This window comes from Eupeodes corollae, chromosome 3, assembly GCF_945859685.1.
Source record: "Eupeodes corollae chromosome 3, idEupCoro1.1, whole genome shotgun sequence".
NCBI classification, from domain to species: Eukaryota; Metazoa; Arthropoda; class Insecta; order Diptera; family Syrphidae; genus Eupeodes; species Eupeodes corollae.
Window position 1 is genome coordinate 111,833,051 of NC_079149.1, and position 24,894 is coordinate 111,857,944.

Consider the following 24,894-nt stretch of genomic DNA (forward strand, 5'->3'; position numbering starts at 1 on the left):
CGCACGCAATGGTTTGAAAATATGTGTTTTTTTGTTCATATATTTACTTTTAGATTGTTATTAAACGTGTGTGAAATTGAGACTGGGTTGGTTTTGGGGGTATAGGCGGCAGCTTGACATTTTGAAAATTAATCTTGTACTAATTCTTGATAAGAAAAAAAAACAACAAATAAAAAGATTAAGGGTGGTCCTTGGGTGAAGATGAAGATGTGACTTCTATCTGGTATTTAGTTTTATATAATATCAAGTTTCAATATTTAATGATTTTTGTTTGATTATCTTTTCTGAGAGAGTAGTTGTCAACAAATTGGTTTTTGTTTTCGTTTTAATGGAGTTTCTAATCAATCAATTTTCGAAGCCAACTAATAGCAGTTCAAATCAGGACTGTTTACTTAACAAGAAAATATGTAGTCAGTAATGTAAAAACTTGGCTTTAGGGAAAACTTAACAAAATGTTAATAAAACTAATATTAAAAATATTAAAAACAGTCACAAAATCTGTTACTGAGTTAGTCAATAATTTGTTCCTCAAAATTTGTTGTTGAAGCCAAAATAGTTGTTAAATTTGAAATGCTGTCTACTGTGGCAAAAGCTTAACCCCCCCCCCCCCCACCAAAATGCCACTTTTCATGAGTGGTGCATCCCTTCTAATCTGGCTATAATTTATAAAGCGTGTATTCCTCCAAAACTTGAGTATTACTATCATATTTGGGCTTATGCTCCAATAACGTACTAAAGTCTTCTGGATAGGATTGAAAAAACAGCTCTAAAAATGAACTGCTACGAATTTAAATCAGTTTACCTTGAGGCCAATTTCACACTTACTGTTAAGTACAGAGATGCTTTCCTTAGCCGCACTACACGAATGTGGAATGCTTTACGAGGCGCAACATTTCGAAACCAATGTGCATCGGTTTCTCTGTTGTTTAATCATTATAAGGGTATTCATAACTCCTTTAGTGCGCGCACATTATACAAAAAACATAAAATACGAGTACCAAATTTTGAAGTAAGAAAAAAACATGTCGAAATTATAATTTTAAAAATTCTGACTACATAAACAAAAATTTTTATTTGAAATAAAATAACCCTTCTTCTTACCATTAAAACATTTTATAAGTTTATTACTAAACAAGTCACTTTTAAGGTAAGCTGAAACTTTTTGTTGGTAAATTGATCGAAAATTAGTTATTGGAAAAAACAACTTTTTGTTAGAGAAACAGATGGTGTCAAATCGCTTAAATAGAGTTAACAAAAAGACTTAAACATCATTTATTAAATTAAAAATATAAGAACCTGTAAAGTAACTCGTAGTGCAGTTTCTGGAAGTTCCTAAATAAAATTGGCCAAATGGCCATGGAACAGAAATTAAAAAAAAAAAAACATAATTTAAAATCCCAAATAAAATTGTACACAAACAGTCAGCAGCATGATTAGTGTCTTAAAAGTTTACAGTCAATTTTATGAACAATCCAATAAGTACACATTTAATATGCTGCACAAATTAAACCAAAAAAGCTGAGAAAGAGGAGACAACATTTTTAACAAATAAACAAGATTCAATTTGGTTAAAAAAATTACCAAAGAAATTAAACAAATTAATTTCACATTTCAAAAAACCAATGACGGTTTGGTCTATTTAATTTAATACTTTTATACAATTTAAAAGTTCTTGTACCCAAATGTTATCTTATATTCGGATTTTCTTAATTCACATATGTTTTTACTTAAAATGTTCTTGCAAATGAATTAAAAACAAATATTTAAAGAAATTAATAGAATTGGGTCTTTGTTTTATTTAGATTTTAAAATTCAACTCCATCATATAAATTCAAAAATGAAAGTTCTAGAAACAAACATTTTACTTTATTTTTAAAAAATATACCACAAAGTTCTCAACACTCCCCCATCTATTTTAAAAACAATTATTTCCTGATAATGACTGAGCCTACCACGTTCCGTTTCTTTCTTCACCCCAAAATAAATTTACCTCATTCCTTAAAAATTGATATTTTGCAATATTTTCACTTAATTTTAATTTGCATATAAATTAAACTTTGACCTTTTTTATTGTGTTTTTTTGTCCAATTCAACTAAAAAGATTTTTAGAATGGTTTTTATTTATTTGCGTATATTAGCTACCCTTATCAATTTTCAGCACGCGTTTGTTTGATTAAAAATTCACAATCAAAAAGTAATAAGAAATGTCAATATGTCGCGAAATGAAATAATAAATTTAAATTGTGTACGATATGTTTGTATGAAAAACAAAAATCAAAATATATTAAATTTTTAACGATGGTGTGAAACACGACTTATTTAGCCAATAACTTTTTTTTAAATCTTTTAATAAAAAAAACTTAAACAAAATTAGAATAAAATATTTTTTTTTAGTTAGTTGTTGGGTCAAAGAAATTTTAATGTGATTTCCTTGAAAATAAAAATCAAATAGAAAAGTTTATAAAAATACTTATTTATATCCAAAAAATCCTTAACTGATTAAATTATAAATTATTAAACAAAAAATATAAAGAACAACATTTAATAAACAAAATGTCATTTGAGTTCAACCATTCTACCTTGAATCGTGTCCAATATTTTCAAAATTTGTCAACAACTCAAAATACATTTTCCTACCGAAAATTGATCAAACAACTTCTATATCTGTTTTTAATCAAAAACAAAACAGAACAAAAACTCAAAACTATAAAAATAAGCAATAAACAAATCAAACAAAAAAAAAGCGTAAATAAACAATGGAAATGTTTCAGTTCGTTTTATTTTATTTTCAAACTGATCACTTCCTTGTTGTGTTGATTAAAAAAGAAATACAAAAAAGTATCCTCAAAATAAACCTTGAATATTTTAATCTATTTTATTACTTTATTATTATCAGTATATGTGATATATGCTTTATAATGGTTGTTTACTTGATCTAGAAGACTATTAAATAAATAATATGAATATCTGGTCTTTATAAAAACTTACTCCCACACATAGTGCAAAAATAATATAAAATATAAACAAAAATGCCTTCAGAATCTCAGAGTTTATCATCTGTCAAAACGGTCATTAAAGAAAAATACAACTCCCAGCTTCCAGAAGGCAACAACACTATAAAATAAAATAATTATAGTTTATTACATATTTGTTTATTTAATTTGCATTTTCTTTTTCAAGATTCTAGAAAAATCAGAATCTAAATCTTAATGTTTGATGTGGAGGCGCTTAAAATGAAAATTATATGGAATTACTTATAATGAAATAGTAGGTTCATGACGTCGTTTATAACTTTTGTGGTTATAGCATCATGTTTCCATTATAAACGTTTGTCGCGTCTTGGTCGTTGCTTGACGCCGCACCGCCACCACCGCCACCACCGCCGACAACAGAAACGGCAATGTTGTAATCAAGAAGCTTTCTAATTTATTTACAACTTCTTTTTTTTTATTATACAAAACTGAGTAAATGTAATTAAAAATAAGTCAGGATTTGGTATTTTATAATGAACCAGTGTGCCCACTCCTGAATTTATGAATAATTTACTATGAATAAGTGTGACTTTTGTGACGTTTAAGACACACTTTCATGTGCATATAGAAACTGAAGTTTATTTTGTATTATTCATAAATTGTTTAGAGAAGGCACAATAATGACAATAATTATTATTATTAGTCATTCAAACACAACCCTTTAACACTCATGTAATTCTAGGGGGAACAACAAATAGAAAAGCAAAATGCGAAAACGTCGTTGAAAGACACAAAAGCTAAAACAAAAAATTATACGTCAGTGCAAAGTTCGAAGCGGTCTATATGCTAATTAAACCACTTGACATGCGAACTTGACGCATCGTATAGGTTGGTTGGTACTCGATGTCAGCTGAGCTAAGCTAAAAAAATAACAAAAATTACTCATCAAAAGTACCTACTCGTAGGCTTTAGAAAGGTCTCTACAATGTGAAGAAAAAGCATAATAAGGACTTGTGACGATTGCAACATTCATTTGTTTGTAGTTTAATTAGCGTATATGCATTATGACGCTTGCTGACAAAGATGTCAGATACCACAAATAAAAAGTAGACGTAATAAATGTAGGTGGTGGTTATTATTATAAACTGTGTAAAATAAGTTCATAGAAACATGATTCTTTGCAATTGCATTGATTGAAAAAATAGCACGAGAACGAATATATTTTACTTAGATACAAGGAAAAGAGTTTATTTTAGAATTACTACATTTTATTTTATTATGGTAAAATATGCTAATTGGAGGATCTCCTTGGGTATATTTTCATCGTGGTATGATAAAAAGTTGTTAATATAATCTGGTTTCATGTAACAAAAGGTAATAAACTTTGAGTGGGTTGGTAATTGTTTTGAGTTTTGGTGTTGTGACGTTTTTTTGAAACAAATGTAAACGGAACTTGATAGATGCACCACTCTTATAAAGCGATGTAGTATTTTTACTATTGTTGAAAAGAAAAAGGGCTCCACAAGGCTACATCCTTAGACCACTTATGTTTTCGTTATATTTTAATTGAAGCTTTTTCTCTTCAAGTAATAAATGTTGTTATATATTTTTAAGGTATAGATTTTGTTTAAAAACAGGGTGAATCATTTAAAATTTGTACACAAAATATTAACAGCTGCTTGTATATTGACACTTTTTTACTTCAAAATATATTTTGGTTCCTATTTTTCACGTATTTTTCGAAGTATATTATTTCAGCTCTTTAAAAAAATCATAAATTAACATCATACGAACAAACAAAATTGAAAAAAATCATAAATTTATCTCGTTGTAAATATATGAATAATAAAAAGGGGTTCCACAAGGCTCCACCCTTGGACCACTTCTGTTTACACTATAATTTTTAAGTAAGCTTTTTTTCTACAAATGTTTTTCTTTTTTCTGGTTATAAAATTAAATAAATGAGTGACTTTTAACAGTTATTAAATAAAAAAATGTTTACAGCAATACTTATAACAACATATTTTTTCGGTTAAATTATTTTTCAGGGAAACTTTACAGACTAGAACCGAACTTGCTAAATCATTTAAATTTGTCGAACAAAATATAAAGTAGATTGTAGAATCAAACTTATTTGTTCAAACAAATATATTTTAGTTCTTATTAGTCATTATTAAAGACTCATTCCAGCTTTTTAAAATATCTTGAATGAATCTTGTTGTAAACATGAACAAATAATGTGATTCCACAAGACTTCATCTTTAGGCCACTTCTGTTTCCATTATAATTTTATTTTAGCCTTTTCTCTTCAAATAAAAGTTTGTTTTGTATGATAACAAAATTCAATAAATAAATCAATTCAACGAAAAGGAAATTATATTCATAAAAATCATTAACGCAATTCTTATTCCCAAACATGTTTCTTAGAAGAAAATAATTTTTCAGATGAACTTAAAACAAGAACCAAAAAAAGCTGAACTATTCAAATTTGTCGAAGAAAATTTAAAGCAGCTTGTAGATTCGAACTTATTTGTTCTTTTTGTTTAAAAAAAATATATTTTGGTTCATATTTTTCACCATAAAGGATTCATCGAAGCATATTATTTCCGCTTTTTTAAAAATCATAAAATAACCTCATTGTATATGAACAAAAACCATTGCATTATAATTAACTTGGTTGAACACAAAAACAAAATCCGGATGCATTAATCTCAATAAACCATAAAATAAAAGTTCTTAAATAATTACATAAAATAAATGTCTTCTGTTTCAAAATTAAATGTTGTTGTTGTTGGTTCCTTGAAAGTTTAAACAAAAAAAAACTCTCTTTGAAATAAAGGAAATTGCCTTGTTGAACAAATAAAAATTACATGTTCTATTTTTATGAGATTTTTCTTTTAATGACAATTTCTTAAGTAGAAATCTTCCTTCTTGTCTTGTGATATTCTTATAATTATCCAAGGCCATACGGAAGCTATAAACCAAAGTCAACGTTTTTTTTTCAAATTTAGCACACAGAACGAAATATAATATATTCATTTTTTACTTTCACTCATTAATCATTGAAATTTTACATTTTTAAATTTAAAAGCATTAAATTGTGGTATGTTTTATATTTAATTAACTTTACAAAAAGCGCTTTCATGTACATACATTAATAGCCTTGGAATTTTTGCCAAAAAATATTTACGTAAATGATTTTCTTTGTAAATTGTCCAAAATAAATATTTGAATTAAATTGAAAATTATATCATTAGATGAAATTGGAAATATCACCAATAAATCAATCAGAAAATAATTTGAATTTATTAAAAATATTGTCACATGTTTAATGGGGAGGTATGTACCTAATTTTGAAATAGGATTTGAGGCCAAGTATTTATTTTGTTGGAATGACAGAAACCTAAAACAAAAACACATAAATAAAATATATATTTCGAGCCAAAGACTTTACGACTTGAATCACCTTGGCCAGTTTGTTAACATTTAGCGAAGAAGGAAATGTTCTATGCCTCAACAACTATACTCGTTTATGTAGGCTTTATTGCTCAAATATTTATTTTATTTTTTTAACTATTTGCAAAATACTCGTGTTTATTGAGACTAAGGGGCAAGTTGTGGATTAGTTCTTGATTTTAATGAATGCGATCATAAAAAGCGTCAGCAATCGGTGGTAAAGAAATTGTATTTGCTTTTTCAAGGATTTTCTTTGATTTTAGTAAAAATTTGGATTTGATCTAAAAATGCTGATTTTTCGCTTTTGATAAGACCATCTTTTGTACCCTTTTGAACCTTTTTTTGTTCGTGTACACAGACATTTTTGCATAGTGAGAGCTCCCAAGCCTTAAACTTTCTTACAATTATTTCTCTTTCTTAATGTTAAGAATTTATGTTTTTTCGTCAATTTGTATTTTTTAAGACAGAAACTTTAAAACTATTTGAGCTATTTCGTACGACTTTTTGTAACATTTTACTGTTTTATGTTTTTTCTTGCTATTTTTTAAAATGGTCTAAATTCTAAAAATAAGAATTCTTAAAGATCTAGATATGTCTACATAAATACGTTAGATTTGTGCTAGATATATTTTAGAAAAAAAATTAAAAAACACGACAAATTCCGACCACCATATAATATCATCATGACAAATTTATTTGTAAAATTAAATCTACACCTTGATATAGAGAGATATTCTTAAGAAAATAAAAAAAAATAGAATTTTTGAAAATGTCATTGCATTTTACGTTTTAATCAGCAAGTATTCATCGTCGTCGTTTTCGTCTTACATCAGGTGGTGAAAATTTGGTAAAATGGTTAACATAGTATGTTAGGTAAATGAAATTGAAAAGTGATTTCATTTTTAATTAAAACTAACAAACACATCATCTTGTCTTGTTTTTGTGTGTCCTTGAATTCAAATTGATTCAAATGTGGATGAATGTAATTTCTACATCATGTTTGGGTAGACAAAATGTCGGATAGGAGTCAAAGTGTGATCGTAGGGCAGTTTTTTGATTGTGTTTTATATAATTGCTTTTGGAAGTTGTAAGATTTCAAGCTTGAAAGGAGGAATGTGATGATTTAATTAATTCTATGTTAAGTTATATAAACTATTTTATCACATAACATCTTTAAATTTGGCAAATTGAATTGAAATTTTAAGAATTCGTTTTGAATTAAATTTATTTATAGTCAAACAAATATTTTTTGTTGTTTGAATTGAAATTAATACAATTATTTGGAACTAATGAACTAATTCCGATTGTCTTTTCAGAATTAATCTTTCTTTCAAAACCATATTTTTTGCGTTATTAAGTATTTTTATATTTTTCTTAAAATTAAAACAGATTAAGACTAGGAGTTCTTAAGTTAACCTACAAAATTAAAAAATTACTTGGTACTTCATGTTCTTAGTACAACTAGTTTTCTCCTACCCTTTCAATTTCTTTTTTATTTCCTAAAATAATTTGAATTTTAATTTATAAATTTTACTTCCATTACAACAAGTCTTTCAAAAACATGGCGGAAGTGTTTTGTGCTTTGATTTACAAAACATATTATTATATTATTTCCGCCCACTATAACGCCCTTTTTTCTTGAATTTTGTTTTTCCTTTTTTATTTTAATTCCTTGAAAAGCTTACAATTTGACATAAATTAGCATTTTTTGAATTTTTCGGTGTAGTTTCAAACATTTGGTGTAATTTAATCGGTTTTGATATCCTTAATTTAAACCCGCCTTAAAAATTAGTCTTATCCCGTAAGGTTTTTGATACTTCACTATTTAAAATTTACAAAAATAACACAGAAAAAGTCTTTTTGAGGTTATTTAAATTTATGAATTAGCTTTTTTCGATTAAATTCTTAACAATTCTATCATCATATCAATTTTTGAAATATATTAAAAAATAATGTTAAAAACAGGTATTTTTAAATCTTGAACATATCGTTAAAGTCAAAATTCGGATTCAAATTCATCACTAAAAATTATCTCCAAAACGTATTTTTCAAAACTATGAAAATTCAATATTTACTCAAAATTTAAAACTTATAAAGATTTGTGCTTTCCCAATTTGTACTATTTATTTGTTAGGGCGTGTTATAATGTCTGTCATTTTTAAAGGAGCATATTTTAAAAACCTAATGTAAAAGTCTTAAGTATATTTGTATAGTTTTTTTCAGAAAGTGGATTTTTAACTTGCAATATTTGTTTTAAAAAAAGAAAAGAAGGATATGAAGATACAGTTTTTAGTAATTTAACCTTGGTCTATACAATTATATAAATAATAAAATTAAATTTTGATGTTTATTTTTAATTTAAGTGTTAAACCTTTGTTGTGTTTTATTTGTATTCTTTTATGTATTTATTAAATATAGTTAAACATCTTAACTTTTTTTTTTTTACTTTTTTGATTAATATATAACATAAAAACAGCTTAAGATATTTTACCAACATCATTTCTGCCTAGTATCTGTTCTATAAAATAAATTGATATATATGACGAATCACCCTTTACAAGTTGTTTTCCCTTTGGCAAAACGAATTAAATTTAAGTTATTTTACAAAACGTCATAACTTCCTTGTTTTAAAGGAAAAGAAATAGTTTGTTGAGAGAATATATAAAAAAAGGATAAACAGCTAAGACTACTTAAGTTGAGTTAAGAGCCTTTGCTTTTTGAGCATCCTTTAACAAAAGTATTGTTTTCTGCGCACCAGAAAAAAAAAACATTTATTTTGTTGTCCACCGGTTATTGTTATTAGCTAAGAATCGTTCTTGCAACTACCATATAATATATAAATCATATTATTTGAAGATATATTTTAGTAATTTATTTATGTTTTAATTAAGAAATAATCATACATTTTCCTTCCATCAAACATTTATAGCAAAATATATCTTTAAACATGTAAACCTAAACACAATAAAATACTAATAAAACATTTTTTTCTCTTTTCTTTGCAGGTAAGCTTATTATTCTTTATGAGTATTTATTATATTCATTCATCAAATAAAGTTTGTATATTAGATATAAGATCCAAAGATCACAGTAAGTCTCAGAAATAATAATCATAAAAAAGAAAACAAAACAAATAAACAAGTTCATCAATTTTAATTAAATATTTATATCCTAATGTCTAGATAAAAAAAAAGTAAACAGAAAGAGAAAGAATATTCTATCAACATAGCAATTTTAATAATTAATTGAAACAAATTGAAATTTCTTTTCTATCTTCTTCTACGAATATCTTTAAGAAATCTTCTCACAACATAAAAGTTCAATTAAAATTAAACTCGAAAGAAATTCGAATATAATACTCGTAAAAAAATAGATACATAGACGCGATAGAAATTCTTATAAAAATGCGCACGCCATCCATGCGCTCAATTTGTAAAGAAGATATTAAAATAGGCATAAAATAATATTAAAAATTTCCACAAATTTAATTCAATTGTTTGTTTATAGATAAAAACAAACATTGTTTTTATTTTGTCTATTATTATATGGATTGTATATAAGTTAGTTAACACCTCGCGCCAACACGCGCGACTATGATTTGCCAATTCAGCATAACAGCATATTCTCATAAGTTCCCACGATTGGTGGGTATCATATTCTGGACAACGGTGCATTGAGGTGAATGCACCGACACTACGAGTATCAAGGTCGCTGACGCAGCAATCATCGATGCACGCCGTTAGGTGTTATTTTAGGGAATTAGTTTTAAGTTAATGAGTTCAATCGTGAGCCCGGACCTGATTAGTCGTTAAATAAATATATTGTCAAATTTAATAACCGTTTATTTATTCCGTAAGTCGAACCGTTGGGCCAGCCCCTCAGGGGTTGGCGTTCGCTTTTTTTTCATATACGAATCCGCGATTCGTTAATTGGCGCCCGAACAGGGACCGCGTTGCAAAACTGTATCCTTTTCGCCTGTAGATCCTAGTTCATTACCAATACGCTCTATTTGAGTGAACGTCACTGTTAACATGGGAACACAGTTGACCATTTTGGATAATAACTAAACTTTTCGCATAAACATGGGAACATGCGAATATCTGTTAAGGCTAAAGGATACGACGGTGATGGTGATCGTTCCATTAGTAGGCTGCTTGCGGCTAAACGGGATTCAAACGACACCTCCCACGCAACACGGTTCCTTGGAAACCCTATTCCGTCGGTTAAGGGGAGTACTAAATCTAAACCCTTTTTTTCAGGAAAAAATATTTCAACAAAAAATATATATCTTTTAAAAGACTAAAGACTAAAGCGAGGAAGTTATGATAATTGTGTGAGTGGGAAAAAAGAGCCCATAATTTATCTATATTCTATAGAAAAAGTGATCCTTGAAGCATTAAGCTATTCAAAGAAAAGATATATATATATTATTCCTAATTTGAAAAGAATAATCATATTTAATTTATTAATTGTTATTAATTGTGCAAGTGTGAGTGTGTGCAGTTATTTGATATAAAAGAAAAAAGAAGTTTAATAAGGTGAAAAATAATCTTTCATAATCTGTGCCTAGTGTCTGTTAAGGTAAGCCTACATTTTACATTTTTTTTTATTCTTATTTTATTTTTTGAGAGAGATTTTTAAAATAAAAACATAAACTATGGATCAAGTCGCCCAACAAATTGTTGAATTGACTGGGGCAGTCAGTAGCTTGATTTCCCAATTGAAAAGCTTTGAGAGGAGAATCGAAGCTGTCGAAGGAAAAACAAATTCGTCAGCCTCCTCAGCTGCACCTTCTTCGGCTGTTAGCCATTTTGAGCTTAGTCCTCCTCAAACAGAGGCTGATCTCAGGGAAATAAGTAAGCTACCTGACTGCGTTAAAGAACTTCAGGTCTTTAATGGAAATCCTACTCAATATGTATCATGGATACATACTGTAGAGGGAATCCTTAAAGACTATGAAATAGTTAAATCAAAACCGCTTTACCGTGCGATTTTACAACACATTCGGGGTAAAATCAGAGGTCCTGCTTTGTGAATTAATTTACAAGCCTGGAAAATCAAATGTGGTAGCAGATGCACTATCGAGACTTAATATTGTAAACGACCACTCGACTGTCTCAGCTAAAGCTGAAACAGAATGTGAAGTGAATGCGTTACAGAACACATCTTCAACAGACACAGCTTCCGAACAAAATTTCGCTGATGGTAGATCCGATACCGATACAGCTTTCGAACAGGTTTCCTCCTTAGGATCACAAGATGTCGAATCGGCTTCAACTGTGTCGGCCAGTGGAACAATGCACAGTGCAGAGCAGGATTCAACGGATCTGATTCCTCATGTGGAAGCTCCATTGAATGTTTTCCGAAACCAGATTATTATCAGGGTTTCAGATAATAAACTTGATTCGATGGAGGAACCACATCCCGGTTACATAAGACACTACTTCTCAACTCCGTATCTAGATAACGTTGCCCTAACAGCTGTCCTTAAAGCCAAACTTAGGCCCAATATAGTTAATGGCATTAAAATTCCTGAACTTTGTATGGAACTTCTGCAAAAGGTATATTTGGAAACGTTTTCCAGCTATAAGATTAGGCTGACACAAAGAATTGTTGAAGATGTCACAGACGAGAATCGAGTGTGGGAACTCATTAGTAAGGAACACAAGCGAGCTCATAGAAATGCTCGAGAGAACAAGGAACAACTCCTTGAAAGATATTACTTCCCGAAAATGAATAGCTTAATAACACGCTATGTAAAGTCCTGTGACATTTGCCTTACAAACAAGTATGATCGACATCCGGCGACCCCTATGTTTCAGCCTACTCCTATTCCCTCTTATCCTTGTGAGATATTGCACATGGATATTATGGAAATCCAGGGTGAAAAGTTTATATCATGTATCGACAAGTTTTCAAAGTTTGCTAAATTATTCCACATTAGGAACAAGTCCTCTCTATATCTAAGGGACAAAGTGATGAAAGTACTTCACTATTTTACAGTCCCCAGGATATTAGTTACAGACAATGAAAAAAGTTTTCTCAGCCCCATAATAATTAACTTTATCAAAATGCTCGACATAAAGATGTACCAAACACCCGTTAATCGTAGCGAGGTTAACGGCCAAGTTGAAAGATTTCATTCAACAGTTCTCGAAATTTTTCGATGTTTGAGAGCCGAGTATAAAGAACTTAAGCTAAGGGAGCTGATACACATATCGGTCGATCGATATAACAATACAATTCACTCGGTCACTGGCAGAAAACCATCTGACATGTTTTTTAACAGAAGTTCCAGAGTAAATTATCAAAAGATGTCAAATTATCGGATAAAAGTAAATCAGGAACTTAGGGAAAAGATAGAAAAAAATCAAAAGGCCAAAAACCAATGGCATAATAAAAAGAAATCTATCCCGAAGAAATACAAAAAAGGTGACGTAGTCTACACATCCTTCAAGAGGATTCAGGGCAAACATAAGCCGCTGTATCGGAAGGAGGTGGTAGCAAAAGATAACAAGGTAACCATTATAACAGACACAGGTAGAAAAATTCACAAATCCCAATTAAAGAATATTTAACTACAGAACACACACCCGCACAAAGAAAGCACACATCGAAAAAAAAAAAAAAAAAAAAAAAAAAAAAAAAAAAAAAGGTCAATGGCACCATGCCTAAACAAAAACCAAACTATATTATCTATATTATTACATAATTAATAACCATTTCTTTTTCAGAATATTAATTTTAATTTTTCCATTTTTTCTAGATATTTTAATAACGATATTACATTATTAATATTTTTAAACTTTTCATGACCTATTTTTTTCCTTATTAAGTTTATATTTAACTGATTTATTTATATTTAACCAATGTAACAAATTTAAAACACAATATAGCTTATTATTCCTAACGGCCGTGCAAGGCTTCACTATCTTCGAGTACCAGTCCCCAATGGTAACAATAAAGGAAGGACCAGGGTGGATTATCGATGGACACTTCAAATTGGTGCATTTGATCCGGTTAGATGAATTTGAAGATCTGCTCAACAAAATGACTTTAGCTGTCCAAGCTGTAATCAAGCAACCTGAAAAGAAAATCGTGGCACGCCATCACCTTACCCAGCTTCACGAACGAATCGATATGCTCAAAGGAAAAATGCATAGAAGGCAAAGGTCGATTAATTGGATTGGTTCTGCGTGGAAATGGTTGGCCGGTAACCCTGACGCAGCAGATTGGGATGAAGTGCTCAAAAACGAGAACAACATAATCGAGAATAATAATCATCAATACAAAATAAACGAGAGGATCCTTAGGATAACAAAGGATATCACCCAAAGGATCAACCAGGTCATTAACAGCACCGTAATCCAAACGTCATCGTCTAATAGGGCTATCCACGAGCAAAACGTTATGGACGAATTATTAGTGGTGAAAGAAGATGTAAACGAAATTGTTCGCGCCTGCCAGATGGCGAGAAGCGGAATCGTAAATACAAATCTCTTGGACCATGAAGAGATCAACAGGCTTATCAGCGAAGTTGAAACTTTACCATATGCTAACGTTGTGGAGGCTTTGCAATTTGGTAAACCATCAGTCTATACCAACGATTCCATCCTACTGTACGTACTATCTATGCCTAAAGTCAGCAGGACTGAGTACAACTTGTTATTGACCAGAGCGTCAATCCTGGGAGGAAAGCAAGTCGACCTACCTTATTCTAAGATTCTAGCAAACCATGAAGATACCTATGGCATAATATCCAACTGCCTTAGTATGGGCAACATGACGACTTGTGATGAAAGCTCTTTAGAAAAATTGGAAGAAGAGGGATGCGTAGTTCGGTTGCTTAAAGGAGGGCACGCTAATTGTGCAATTCGTACCAATACAGCCAGTATTACGGAACTGATCAAGGAAGACACGATATTTGTCACAAACTTCCAAGGAAAATTATATAGCAAGAACATATCAAAGGATCTCTCCGGTACATATTTGATCCAGCTCTACAATGAATCAATTCGACTAAATAACAGAACATTTGTTAGCCTGACGGCAACATCGCTTCAAGCGCTTCCACCAGTTTTAACCAACACATCCTTGAAAGTGAACAAAGTGGACATCGAATACCTTCATGACATGAGCATCAAGAACATCAAGATCCTGAATGGCCTATCATATCGGCTAAACACCTATACTGCTACGGATGTGACGATCCTCCTGATATTGGCAATAGTTGTATGGATGATATGGCGCAAGCTGCACAGGAAGATTGACTTACCAAAGATCCAAATCCTACCACCACCGATGCTACCTACCCCTAACATCTCATCTTAAAATACTGATCTACGGGACGTAGATTTTCAAAGGGGGAGGAGTTAACACCTCGCGCCAACACGCGCGACTATGATTTGCCAATTCAGCATAACAGCATATTCTCATAAGTTCCCACGATTGGTGGGTATCATATTCTGGACAACGGTGCATTGAGGTGAATGCACCGACACTACGAGTATCAAGGTCGCTGACGCAGCAATCATCGATGCACGCCGTTAGGTGTTATTTTAGGGAATTAGTTTTAAGTTAATGAGTTCAATCGTGAGCCCGGACCTGATTAGTCGTTAAATAAATATATTGTCAAATTTAATAACCGTTTATTTATTCCGTAAGTCGAACCGTTGGGCCAGCCCCTCAGGGGTTGGCGTTCGCTTTTTTTTCATATACGAATCCGCGATTCGTTAATTAAGTTCTATGAGATAGATACATTTTTATTTGTTTATTTTGGTTCTTTTTTTTTTTGTTTCTTTAATTAAATTGCGTATTCCCATTGAGTACGTAGGGACTCATAAATTAAAGTCCATCTGGTTGAGTTTTAATGCTTCTAAAACAAAATATAAATATAAACAAAAATATGTTGGTACTCGTATGTATACTTAATGCTTTTGGCAGAATGCCCTTGATGTCTTGATGTGATATGCTCAGCACAGCACACGCGTTTCCATACAAAAATATGAAAAAAAGAAGAAAATTTCCTCTTGAGCTGACGAATTAAAAAAAATATAATAATTCTTTTGTTTTGATAAAAATCGTGTATGAATGTTGAGGAGAATTATGTATAGTTTCATGACGGCGGCGGCGTAGTTGAATGGTTGAATGATTCATTTCTATATCTCTGCAAATACGAAACAAAAAAGTTTTTCCTCACTCAAAAACATACATTAATGCCAGTATTAGGATTTTATTTTATTTGTTGTTTGTGTCATTGTTATGCCATTTTGAATAAAGACAATATAGCTAACCATGAATAAACATAAAGTACATTACTGGTATACATATACTTATACTGAAAAGTATATATTCTATGTAATTCTATTGTTTAAACTTTTATGCTCGATTGTTTGGTTCGAGTATAAGCGCAGCAGAAAAATACTCGTAGATAGATAGAATGCATTGTTTATTCTATTCGTTACCATTAGCTATAATGGTTGTCGCAATTTAATTTCAAAAAAGAACTCACTTTATAGATCAACTGAATTTAAAATCATTTTAATTAGTTAACCAGACAACGCCGGTTTCTATTTCTTTTTTATTTCTTCTACTTAATTGCGAGAGTATAATATTTTTAGAGTTTAGCTCGAGCGTGATGGAAAGCGTTACTATATAAGCGTTTTAATCCTTTTTTATAAGTTTATTACCAAAAAAATGATTTTGGTAATTTAAGACGATTTGAAATTGTTACTATCTCCTATTAGTTTTTGGTGGCGCAATGACTCGAAAAAGAATCCAATCTAAACTCGTAAATTTTTCAAGAATTTTATATTGTTAGAAACGATAATTATGTGCTAATCTTCAATAACTTATTCGAAAAGAACGTTTCTATGATAAAAAATTATAACACTTTAAGAATTAGAGCATGGGTAATGCCCGTAAACAAATTTACGATGCTAGCTAGAATTCAATCCATACCTTATCTATGGCATGACAATTCTGCGTAGAAATCATCACTTTCGGAAGAATTTTTACCGAAATCCACGTTAATAAATTTATATCAATCCAAGTGAATGCCCTACACAAAAAGGTGTACAATTTTAAACCCAAGTACGAACATCTGCATTGGAAAAACTTTAGGGCTATTGTTCTAGTTCTTGAACATTTCTTGTAACAATATTTTTCTAATTTCTTAAGTATTGTAAACTTAAGTGCAATGTATTTTCAAATACTTGACAAACTTACCGAAATCCACGTTAATAAATTTATATCAATTCAAGTGAATGCCCTACACAAAGAGCTTTAAAATTGTAAACCCTATTACGAACATCAGCATTGGAAAGACTTTAGGGCTCTTGCTTGTTCTAGTTCTTGAAAATGTCATGTAACAATATGTTTCTAAGTTCTTAAAAGTTCTTTAGTATCGTAAACTTAAGTTCAAGTATTTCCAAGTACTTGACAAACACTTTAAAACTAAACTTAGAAGAGCTATATGAGCTTCCATAGATAGATGATCTTTAATGTAAAGAACACTTCCCCCAAACTTCCAAATACTATACAAAATCTGTGATTGCAATTTTAAAGTACTAGTATTAAGATACTGAAGCACAACTAGAAGCTCAATATCTAGTTCTGTTCTTCGGCGGTTGTTGTCTGATCAAGTTTTGTAATGTCTTTTAATAAGAGGATCAATTCTTAATATCAGTTTCTACGATTTCCTGTGTTGTTTTATTTTTGTATGAAACTCCACAAATATTGAACTGAAATAAATAAGAACTATTGATGCTTACAAATTATTAAACTTATCGGTATCATGTATAACGGGGCCTAAAATAAGCTCTAAGAAAATTGTTTCTATAGTGAAAAGCAAATGGTTTTAATTTTTCGATTTTTTGTAGATACAAACAAAATCCGTGCAAAAAATAAATAATTATTTTTTAAACAAAATTTTTGCTTGCATTCAAGTTGTAAATTCTGTAAGATCTAAGTCGTTCATCCTTGACCCAAAAAAATACGCCAACATTTTAAAAGAATAAAAAACTTCAAAGCAATAAATCACCATCTTTAAACATAACTTCTCTTTAATTGATGTTTAAAAGATAAATCAATGCTTAACTAAAACTTTTTACAGATTTCAAGGTCATGTAGTTATATTCCGCTACCAAACCTAAACATTCAACTCAAAAGCTTAAGCATTATTTTTTGTATGAATTTAAACAATCACATGTTTTATGCTGAACTTATTTTCTATCTTAAGTTTCATTTCCAAAAAAAAAATGGCCTTAAAGATTATTCCTTTCATAAGTCAATATTAAGTATCGAGAATCGCCATTGCTTAAACTGACTTTCAGTATAGCCATACTCATAACTAACTTCCAACAAAATCCAAATAAAAACAATCACAACCAATTCCATCCAACATGGAATAACCAAAGACTTGAAACGCTTGCTGTTTAGTGTTTTTATGGCTATTATTTCAAAAGCAATCAAAAACTGTCAACTATCATTAAAAAATGTTTAACAATCAATTTGTTTAACTGCAGTATCGAATCGTCTAATAAAGATTGTGTGTTTGATAACTACACAAAATAAATTAAAAAAAAAAAAAAAACAATTTATGTTCAAATTCCAGCTCAACGCGGATTCTTTTGTTTTGACCAGGACTAGCTTCATTAATTTTCCCTTCCGTATTATTCAATTTTTTCTGTTTTCGATTTGCTACCCCAAATTGTTTATATACAAACTAGCAATCTACTTGATAATTTTAAGTCAAAACAAGTTGATAAATTAATGTAGGTACCTATACTTATTACTTAAGAGCTTATAACCATATGGACTTAATTTTTTATCGTTTAAGTGATAAGTAAATAAAACTAAAAACAATAAACACTTTAATGCATGGAAAACTACCTACACTCCTTCGATAAAAATAATAAAATGAAATGCAAAAATAATAAATTATTAATATTGTTACTCAATATTTTTGTATAATTGTACTCGTAAATGTTAACATGGTGGGCACATATGCGGGATGTATACGAAGTGATCTGGCATCAATTAAAAAAAATAAATATCAATTTATTGATTTTTTTTTTAAACATTTTTATTTAAATTCTTTGTTTATTGACAAACGTGTAGATTTAAAAATGTTTGTTTTGTCCACCGCACGCCACAAGGCCGTTGGCGTTGAGCTCAAGCGCGCGCAAGCTTTTCCTTGCCTTGTTTTCATGTTGTGTTTTTCGTTCGATCAGTATAAGAACCTAGCTATGGAAAATTACCCAAATTGTTTGAAAAGTTCTTCATCAGATTGACGTTGCGTTACAACGACGACAACTCGACGACGGTGAGGCGTTGCCAATGGGGTGCGCTGTACTCAAAGTGAATCACCTCTCCTCCTTAATCATAGACAAATAAAGTCGAAAGATCTTTTGCTTCCTCATGACATGCATTTATCTAACTTTTGATATCTTGATCAAATATTAGAAGAGAACAAGTTGATTTTGTAATTAATTTTTATACTCAAATGCATTTTGTTATTTTAATCTCGAATCTACATTTTTATTTGTATTTCCGAATTGTTCACCTCATTTTTGAATTTGTTTTTTTCTTTAAATTGCGTAAAATTTTATTCAACTCAAGTTTTTGTTTTGATCGTTTGATGTTTGTTTATGTTTGGTAAACAAGAAAAACAAGTGTTAGACGTTTTTTTCAGGAATTCTCCAGTATCTGTCTCACATGTGTTTTTTTTGTGGGCATACCTCCTAGATATTTACGAATTCCCGCATTTTTAGATACACAAATATCTCTCTTACTCGAAAACACAGCGTATTTATCTGGCTTTCATTCTATTTTGGAACAATGCCAATCGACGGTGTGGAATATTTTCATCAACGAATCATTCACACGCCGAGTGTATGCTTTTCAAAACACACTCCGATGTTGATGTGCCTTGTTCCATTTTTTGTCAAAAAACACAAAAACAAAACCGAATTTATCTAGTTTTGAAAAAAAAAAATACACACAACTGCCGGAAAACATAGCATGTTTTGGGTTATTTTTAATTAATTATTTTGGCTTTTTTTTATTTTTTTATGTATAGAAATATTTTTTGATATGAAAATACATTTATTGGAATTTATTTTATTTTTTTTTCTGAAAAATTTACTCTACCACTTGCGGAAACAATTCCTTGTGACAGCTGATTTTTTGTTTTGTTTTTTAACGAATTCAAAATATTTACTCATGGAATTCCAGAGTATTTTTTCAAAACTAAGAAGAATATAAAAGTTTCAATTTAGATGCCAAGAACGTTGGAAACACTTGCGAGTTATTTGTAAATAATTAGTTTTTGTTGTCACTAAGCAAATAATATACTTGAGGAAATAGATACAGTATCTTTTCTTTCATATAAAATTGTTTATTTTATTTCAATTTTGAAATATTCAATTTTGAAATATTCAATTTTGAAACTATTTCTTATGACTATTTAAGAGAATTTAACAATTTAAAGACTTTGGGATAAATATCATTTTACTTGTTAGGAATTTTCAATATCAATTTTCTGATTTAAAAAATAAAGCAAAACCTTAATTTTAATATTAGGCATATATAAAGTTTATTATTATTGTCAGAAACTTAGAACTGTAAGGATCACCAAACTATTAAAAGTTAAAGTTGTTATTGTGAAATATGCTAAAATCGTTTAATATTAGAAAATTCATCATTTTTGTTTAGAAACTTATTAAAGTGACTTTAATGTTATATTAAATCGTTTAAAAACCTTGTTCCATTAAGTGCAAAAACAAAAAAAAATATAAATTTTAGGCCATGACTCAATTGACAGATTACATAAATTTAGCAACATGTGGTTTTATTTCCTTGACATTTCAAATCAAGAAGTCACAGCACAAGAATTCCACCATCTTATAAATCGAATATTTTTAAAAAACAACTGCGCAAAAAGTTTATCACACATCAAGAAGAAAAAAACTGCCAAGAAAATATTAAAATCCAACCCACTCAAGTTGTATTCTAGCTTGTTGGAAAAAAGCCTCTTTACCTTGACCACTTTAAATGCGATTCCCCATCATTAAACAAAAAAACACTCGTAAACACTTTGTGTGTGTTCTGGTTCTGGTTCAGGCTTTCTAGATATCATTTGCTAATGTCTATCATTTTGCATTTTGTTTTTTTTTTTAGGTTAAAGATATTTTGTATTCTGTCATTAAAAAACGTTTTATGATTTATTTTTGTTGTTAAATTTGTTGTTGTTTCGAGAATAGAACATGATATATGCTGTTCCCATTAATAGACATGTGATTTTTTAAATGTTTCGAGAGAATTCCTGTGATTTCCACCACGAGGATTGAATTTTTTTAAGCAGAATTTTATGAATTTTATTCTAAAATTTTGAAATTCAAAATGATGAATTTAGAACTGTCCTTTTTTGTTAGTTTTTTTAAATTCCAAATTTCTGGAATGAATTGAATTTGAAAATATTTGCTACCAGATATAACAAAAAAATCGAGATATCTAATAATTAAAGATTTTGTGTCGTGAACAAAAGCAGACATTTTCTAACTTTTTTCTTGTATCTTTTGAGAAATAGAACGTTATTTAAAAGTATCAATTTTTAATTTACATAATTTTCAAAAATTTAACTTTATCATTTTAATTTTGAAAGAATTGAAGAAAATCTGTTCGTATTCAAAATTAACTACAAATAATACATATGTAAGTATTTTTCAAAATGTACAAATCTACAATTATTTTTAAACTAAAGAACATTTGCACGATTTTTGCATTTGTCGCTTTTGATAGCCTTATTAACATACTCAATAGAGCAAGTTATTAATTTTTGGTCCAATGATTTTGTATTTATATAATATTTGTGTCTATTTAAAAACCGCCTAATTCGATTTGGTCGGTTAAATACACGTGCACAATTTTAGTTACGATACCAAAATTTAATTCATCTTTGATTAGAATTTTTGTATTGTGGAACAGTGAACTGCAAAAGCAAAATATTAAAAACATTAAAGTGCGAAAAGGTTTTTATGTACATATATTTGTATTTCTTGTGAATTTATATTTTAAAATATTTCGCAAATACGTATTTTCATATTGATGAAATTTGGCAACACCAATACTTTATTCACACTTGACAAAGTAAACCTTCCAACATTGTTTTTAGTTAGTCCTTCTGTTTTTCCTTAGCAAATATCTCTTAGTCAGAAATTCTCGAGAATTTTTTCCGATGCTCGTACTCTGTTTTGAAAGTCAATCTCTCCGAAAATAGAAAAGTGAAAAATCTAACGAGATCTTACACAAGTCTTCTAGGAAAAGCCAAAATTACAGCAAAATTTTCCTGATTTTGTTTTTTTTTTTGTAACAATTCTGGTAAAAACTTCTGAGCAATATTTGAGTAATTTTCTAATATTTAAAGGAAAAAACATTCCGTTGGGAAATTTATTTCTAAACTAAAAAATCGTTTTAGACGTACTTAATAGTTTAGAAGTACTTAATAATTCCGGTTAAGAACACATTTTAATTTCAAAACGAAGTGTATGGAAAGTTAATGTGCAAAGCGTGCGATATCTTCAATTGCTCAACTTTCCATAAAAAAACTAATAAGATATAACAAAATTTTGAAATTAATTTTTATTTTAAAGCAAACTTTTAACAAGCTGAAAACTATTTATTATCATTTCAAACAAATTGCACATAAGTTACTTTAGTTGTAAACGTCCAGTTTGTCGATTTGTAAGATATTGACGCCTATTTCGGCTCCGTTTCTCATTACTTCTAGCAAGTAACCTTAACCCTTCTTTATTACTTCTCGTATATTAAACTCTAAGGAGTTTGTACAAAAATGTAGCCTTCCTAAAATATGTGTAAACTTCCTTCAACTTGTAATCTAAAGTAATTTATCTAACAAAAATTCGCATGTTCCACACCCCCAACTTACAAGTGGGTGTGACTCAATTTGGCGCTATTTGTTTACCAACTCAATGTCTTAATACACAAAATTGGTTGCGTGCTGCTAGAATGACTGTTGTTTACAGAGTTTTCTTTCAAAAGTAAACAATATTTTTGTTTACATTACATTGTCTTAATTAAATTAAAATTATAAACAATTAAATCAGTCAAAGTCCCCATTAGTAAAGTCGCAGTACCTACCTATCTGATGTATAATAGAAACATGACTTATTATTACAAACACTCTTAATGGGTTCTAAGTTTGAGGTTTTGGGAAATAAAATACTTGGCTATCATTATTGCAAACTAAGAAAAACACAAAATTCCTTGAGTTTTTTCAAAAGAAAAGTCCTGGCATTGATTCAAGGTATATACATTTGATTTTCATGGTTCAAATTCTTAGATAAAGTTCATGGTTACGACAATAGGTACGAGACTTACATCCTGCCACAACAATTCACACCCAATTTTAAATGGCCAAGCCTTCTCTTAGCTACACAATATGTATTCCCATATCTTACGACAAAAACGAAGACGTTTTATGGGTTTTCATTGCTTTTTTTGTATATTATTTATGTACAAAAAAATATATTGCGTGTATGCTTGAATCATAACACGGCAAAGGTATATTTTTGGACAATGATGACCCAAGCTTTACATAGTAAAGTTTTGAACCAATTACCTTTAGTCACGTTCTTGGAAAAACCAATGGACTATATAAGTTATGCACACGATTGATTGGTGACGATGCAGTGGTGGTGGTTGTTAGCTTAGGGCTTAGTATACCAAAGTGTTAAGCCACAACATCAACCCCCACACATTTCAAACAAAAAGAATCTGGAAACAATAACTGCTGAGAAAATGAATTTATTTTTAGCTATGTTTGCATAAGACCACACCACTGACTGTTGGGAGGTTATGTATGCAAAAGTTTGTTGGCTTTCTACGTTAAGAAAGAAAAGTGTTTTTCATTTTTTTTGTTCTATTGAACAAATAACATTCAAGAATATTTAATTAAAAACTATCAAACGATTCGATTAAGAATAACCTTTGTCATACAAAAACTATAAGAATACGACCACTGCAATAAACAAAATGACAAATAAAATAGAATTCAATGAATTTTTATATTGAATTCAATTAAATGTATCTACGAGTAAAGCCAAAACAAAAGTTTTGTTGTTTTTTTGGCATAAAAATCGATGACGAGTCTTTTAGCTTTTTGAATTCATTTACTAAGTAGAAAAAAATAATGTCTGCCATGAGAATTCAAAACAACGACAAAATAAAATTGATTCCACATCAAGAAGTAAGAAGTATGCCCGAATAAAACAAATACACGATGAATATCTATCTAACTTTTTGTGAATGTAAAATCGTCCTTGTTTATTTTATATACCTTACCTAACCTACCTATGCTAAACTTTTTCGATATACAACAATAAAAAAACAACATTTTTTACATATTTGGATATTGTTTGTCATACCACCACCCAAAAGTCAGACCTCATTTTATGGTGGGAAAACATCAGCACGTGTTTTGATGTTTTCTTTTCTTTTTTTATGACAATCGATTTTAGAATTTGTGTGATAGTGAGGGTAGAAAAAAGGGGAGTAGCTACTGACTATTGTCAATAAAAAGCTTATTGTGGGTCTGTCACTTCATACATAAGTATAGACACTGCTAAAGGGCATTGAAATAAAATCTAGAATAAGTATATAACAAGTTCTTATACATAATTATATACATTTTTCAAAATCTAGAAAAGTCTGCTTTTAAACTTTTGTCGCAACAATATTTACCTTAAGTTCTGCCAATTGTTAAAAATTTAAGTTTACCCTTGATTAGAAATTATATTATTTTTATTTTTGAAGTTCAAAAAATTATTTCTCGTCATAAAAAGACTTTGACAAAATACGTTTAAATGAAACTTATAGAGTCCCGAATATGAGCCTGGAAATTATTCAATCTGGACATTTGAGGCCTTATTTGGAAACAACAAAAAAAAGCTATTGTTTATAAACAGTTGATTTTTGAAAATGATTGAGTATTCAAAGTCATTCAAATTTTATTTCCGATAATTAAGAAATTCAATGTATATTTTCAGTATACTATTACTTACTCACTTTTCCAATAATTGAAAATCAAACAATTTTTATAAACGAAAGAATCTATTGTCATGTCAACAGCAACTTCTTGCCTCTAGTACTTGTATTCCACTTGATTCAAAAAACTGTGTTTCAATAAGTTGAAATTTTGTTCGTATATTTCTTCGATCTAATTGAAATTTTGAAACGGAGTTTTACTTCAAAACAATGTTTTGTCGAAATAGCCAGTTTCATTCCCCTTAAAAACAGTTCAGCCGTAATATTCTAGAATTGTCCTTCAATTAACAATTGAGCTTAACATCGAACGATTTTTTGAGTGTAACAATTGTTTCCCATTCCATTTTATTATTCACAACGTTAAAATCAGTGGACATCAGTGTGTCTTCTTTAATCTTTC

General features: G+C 29.6%; 1 protein-coding gene across 8 annotated transcripts in view; it reads left to right on the forward strand.

Moving 5' to 3' along the window:
• The window catches only part of LOC129948770 (protein bunched, class 2/F/G isoform), a 236,594-nt gene that overhangs the window by 199,122 nt on the left and 12,578 nt on the right, over positions 1–24,894 (forward strand). The window contains exon 5 of one of the 8 annotated variants that reach the window (XM_056059783.1): positions 9,434–9,961. The exons of the other annotated variants lie outside the window; for them this stretch is intronic. Within the exon in view, the coding sequence (XP_055915758.1) occupies positions 9,434–9,535 (102 nt within the window). The 3' untranslated portion in view covers positions 9,536–9,961. Of the gene's footprint in view, positions 1–9,433; positions 9,962–24,894 lie in introns of those variants that run through there. 8 annotated transcript variants of the gene reach the window in all.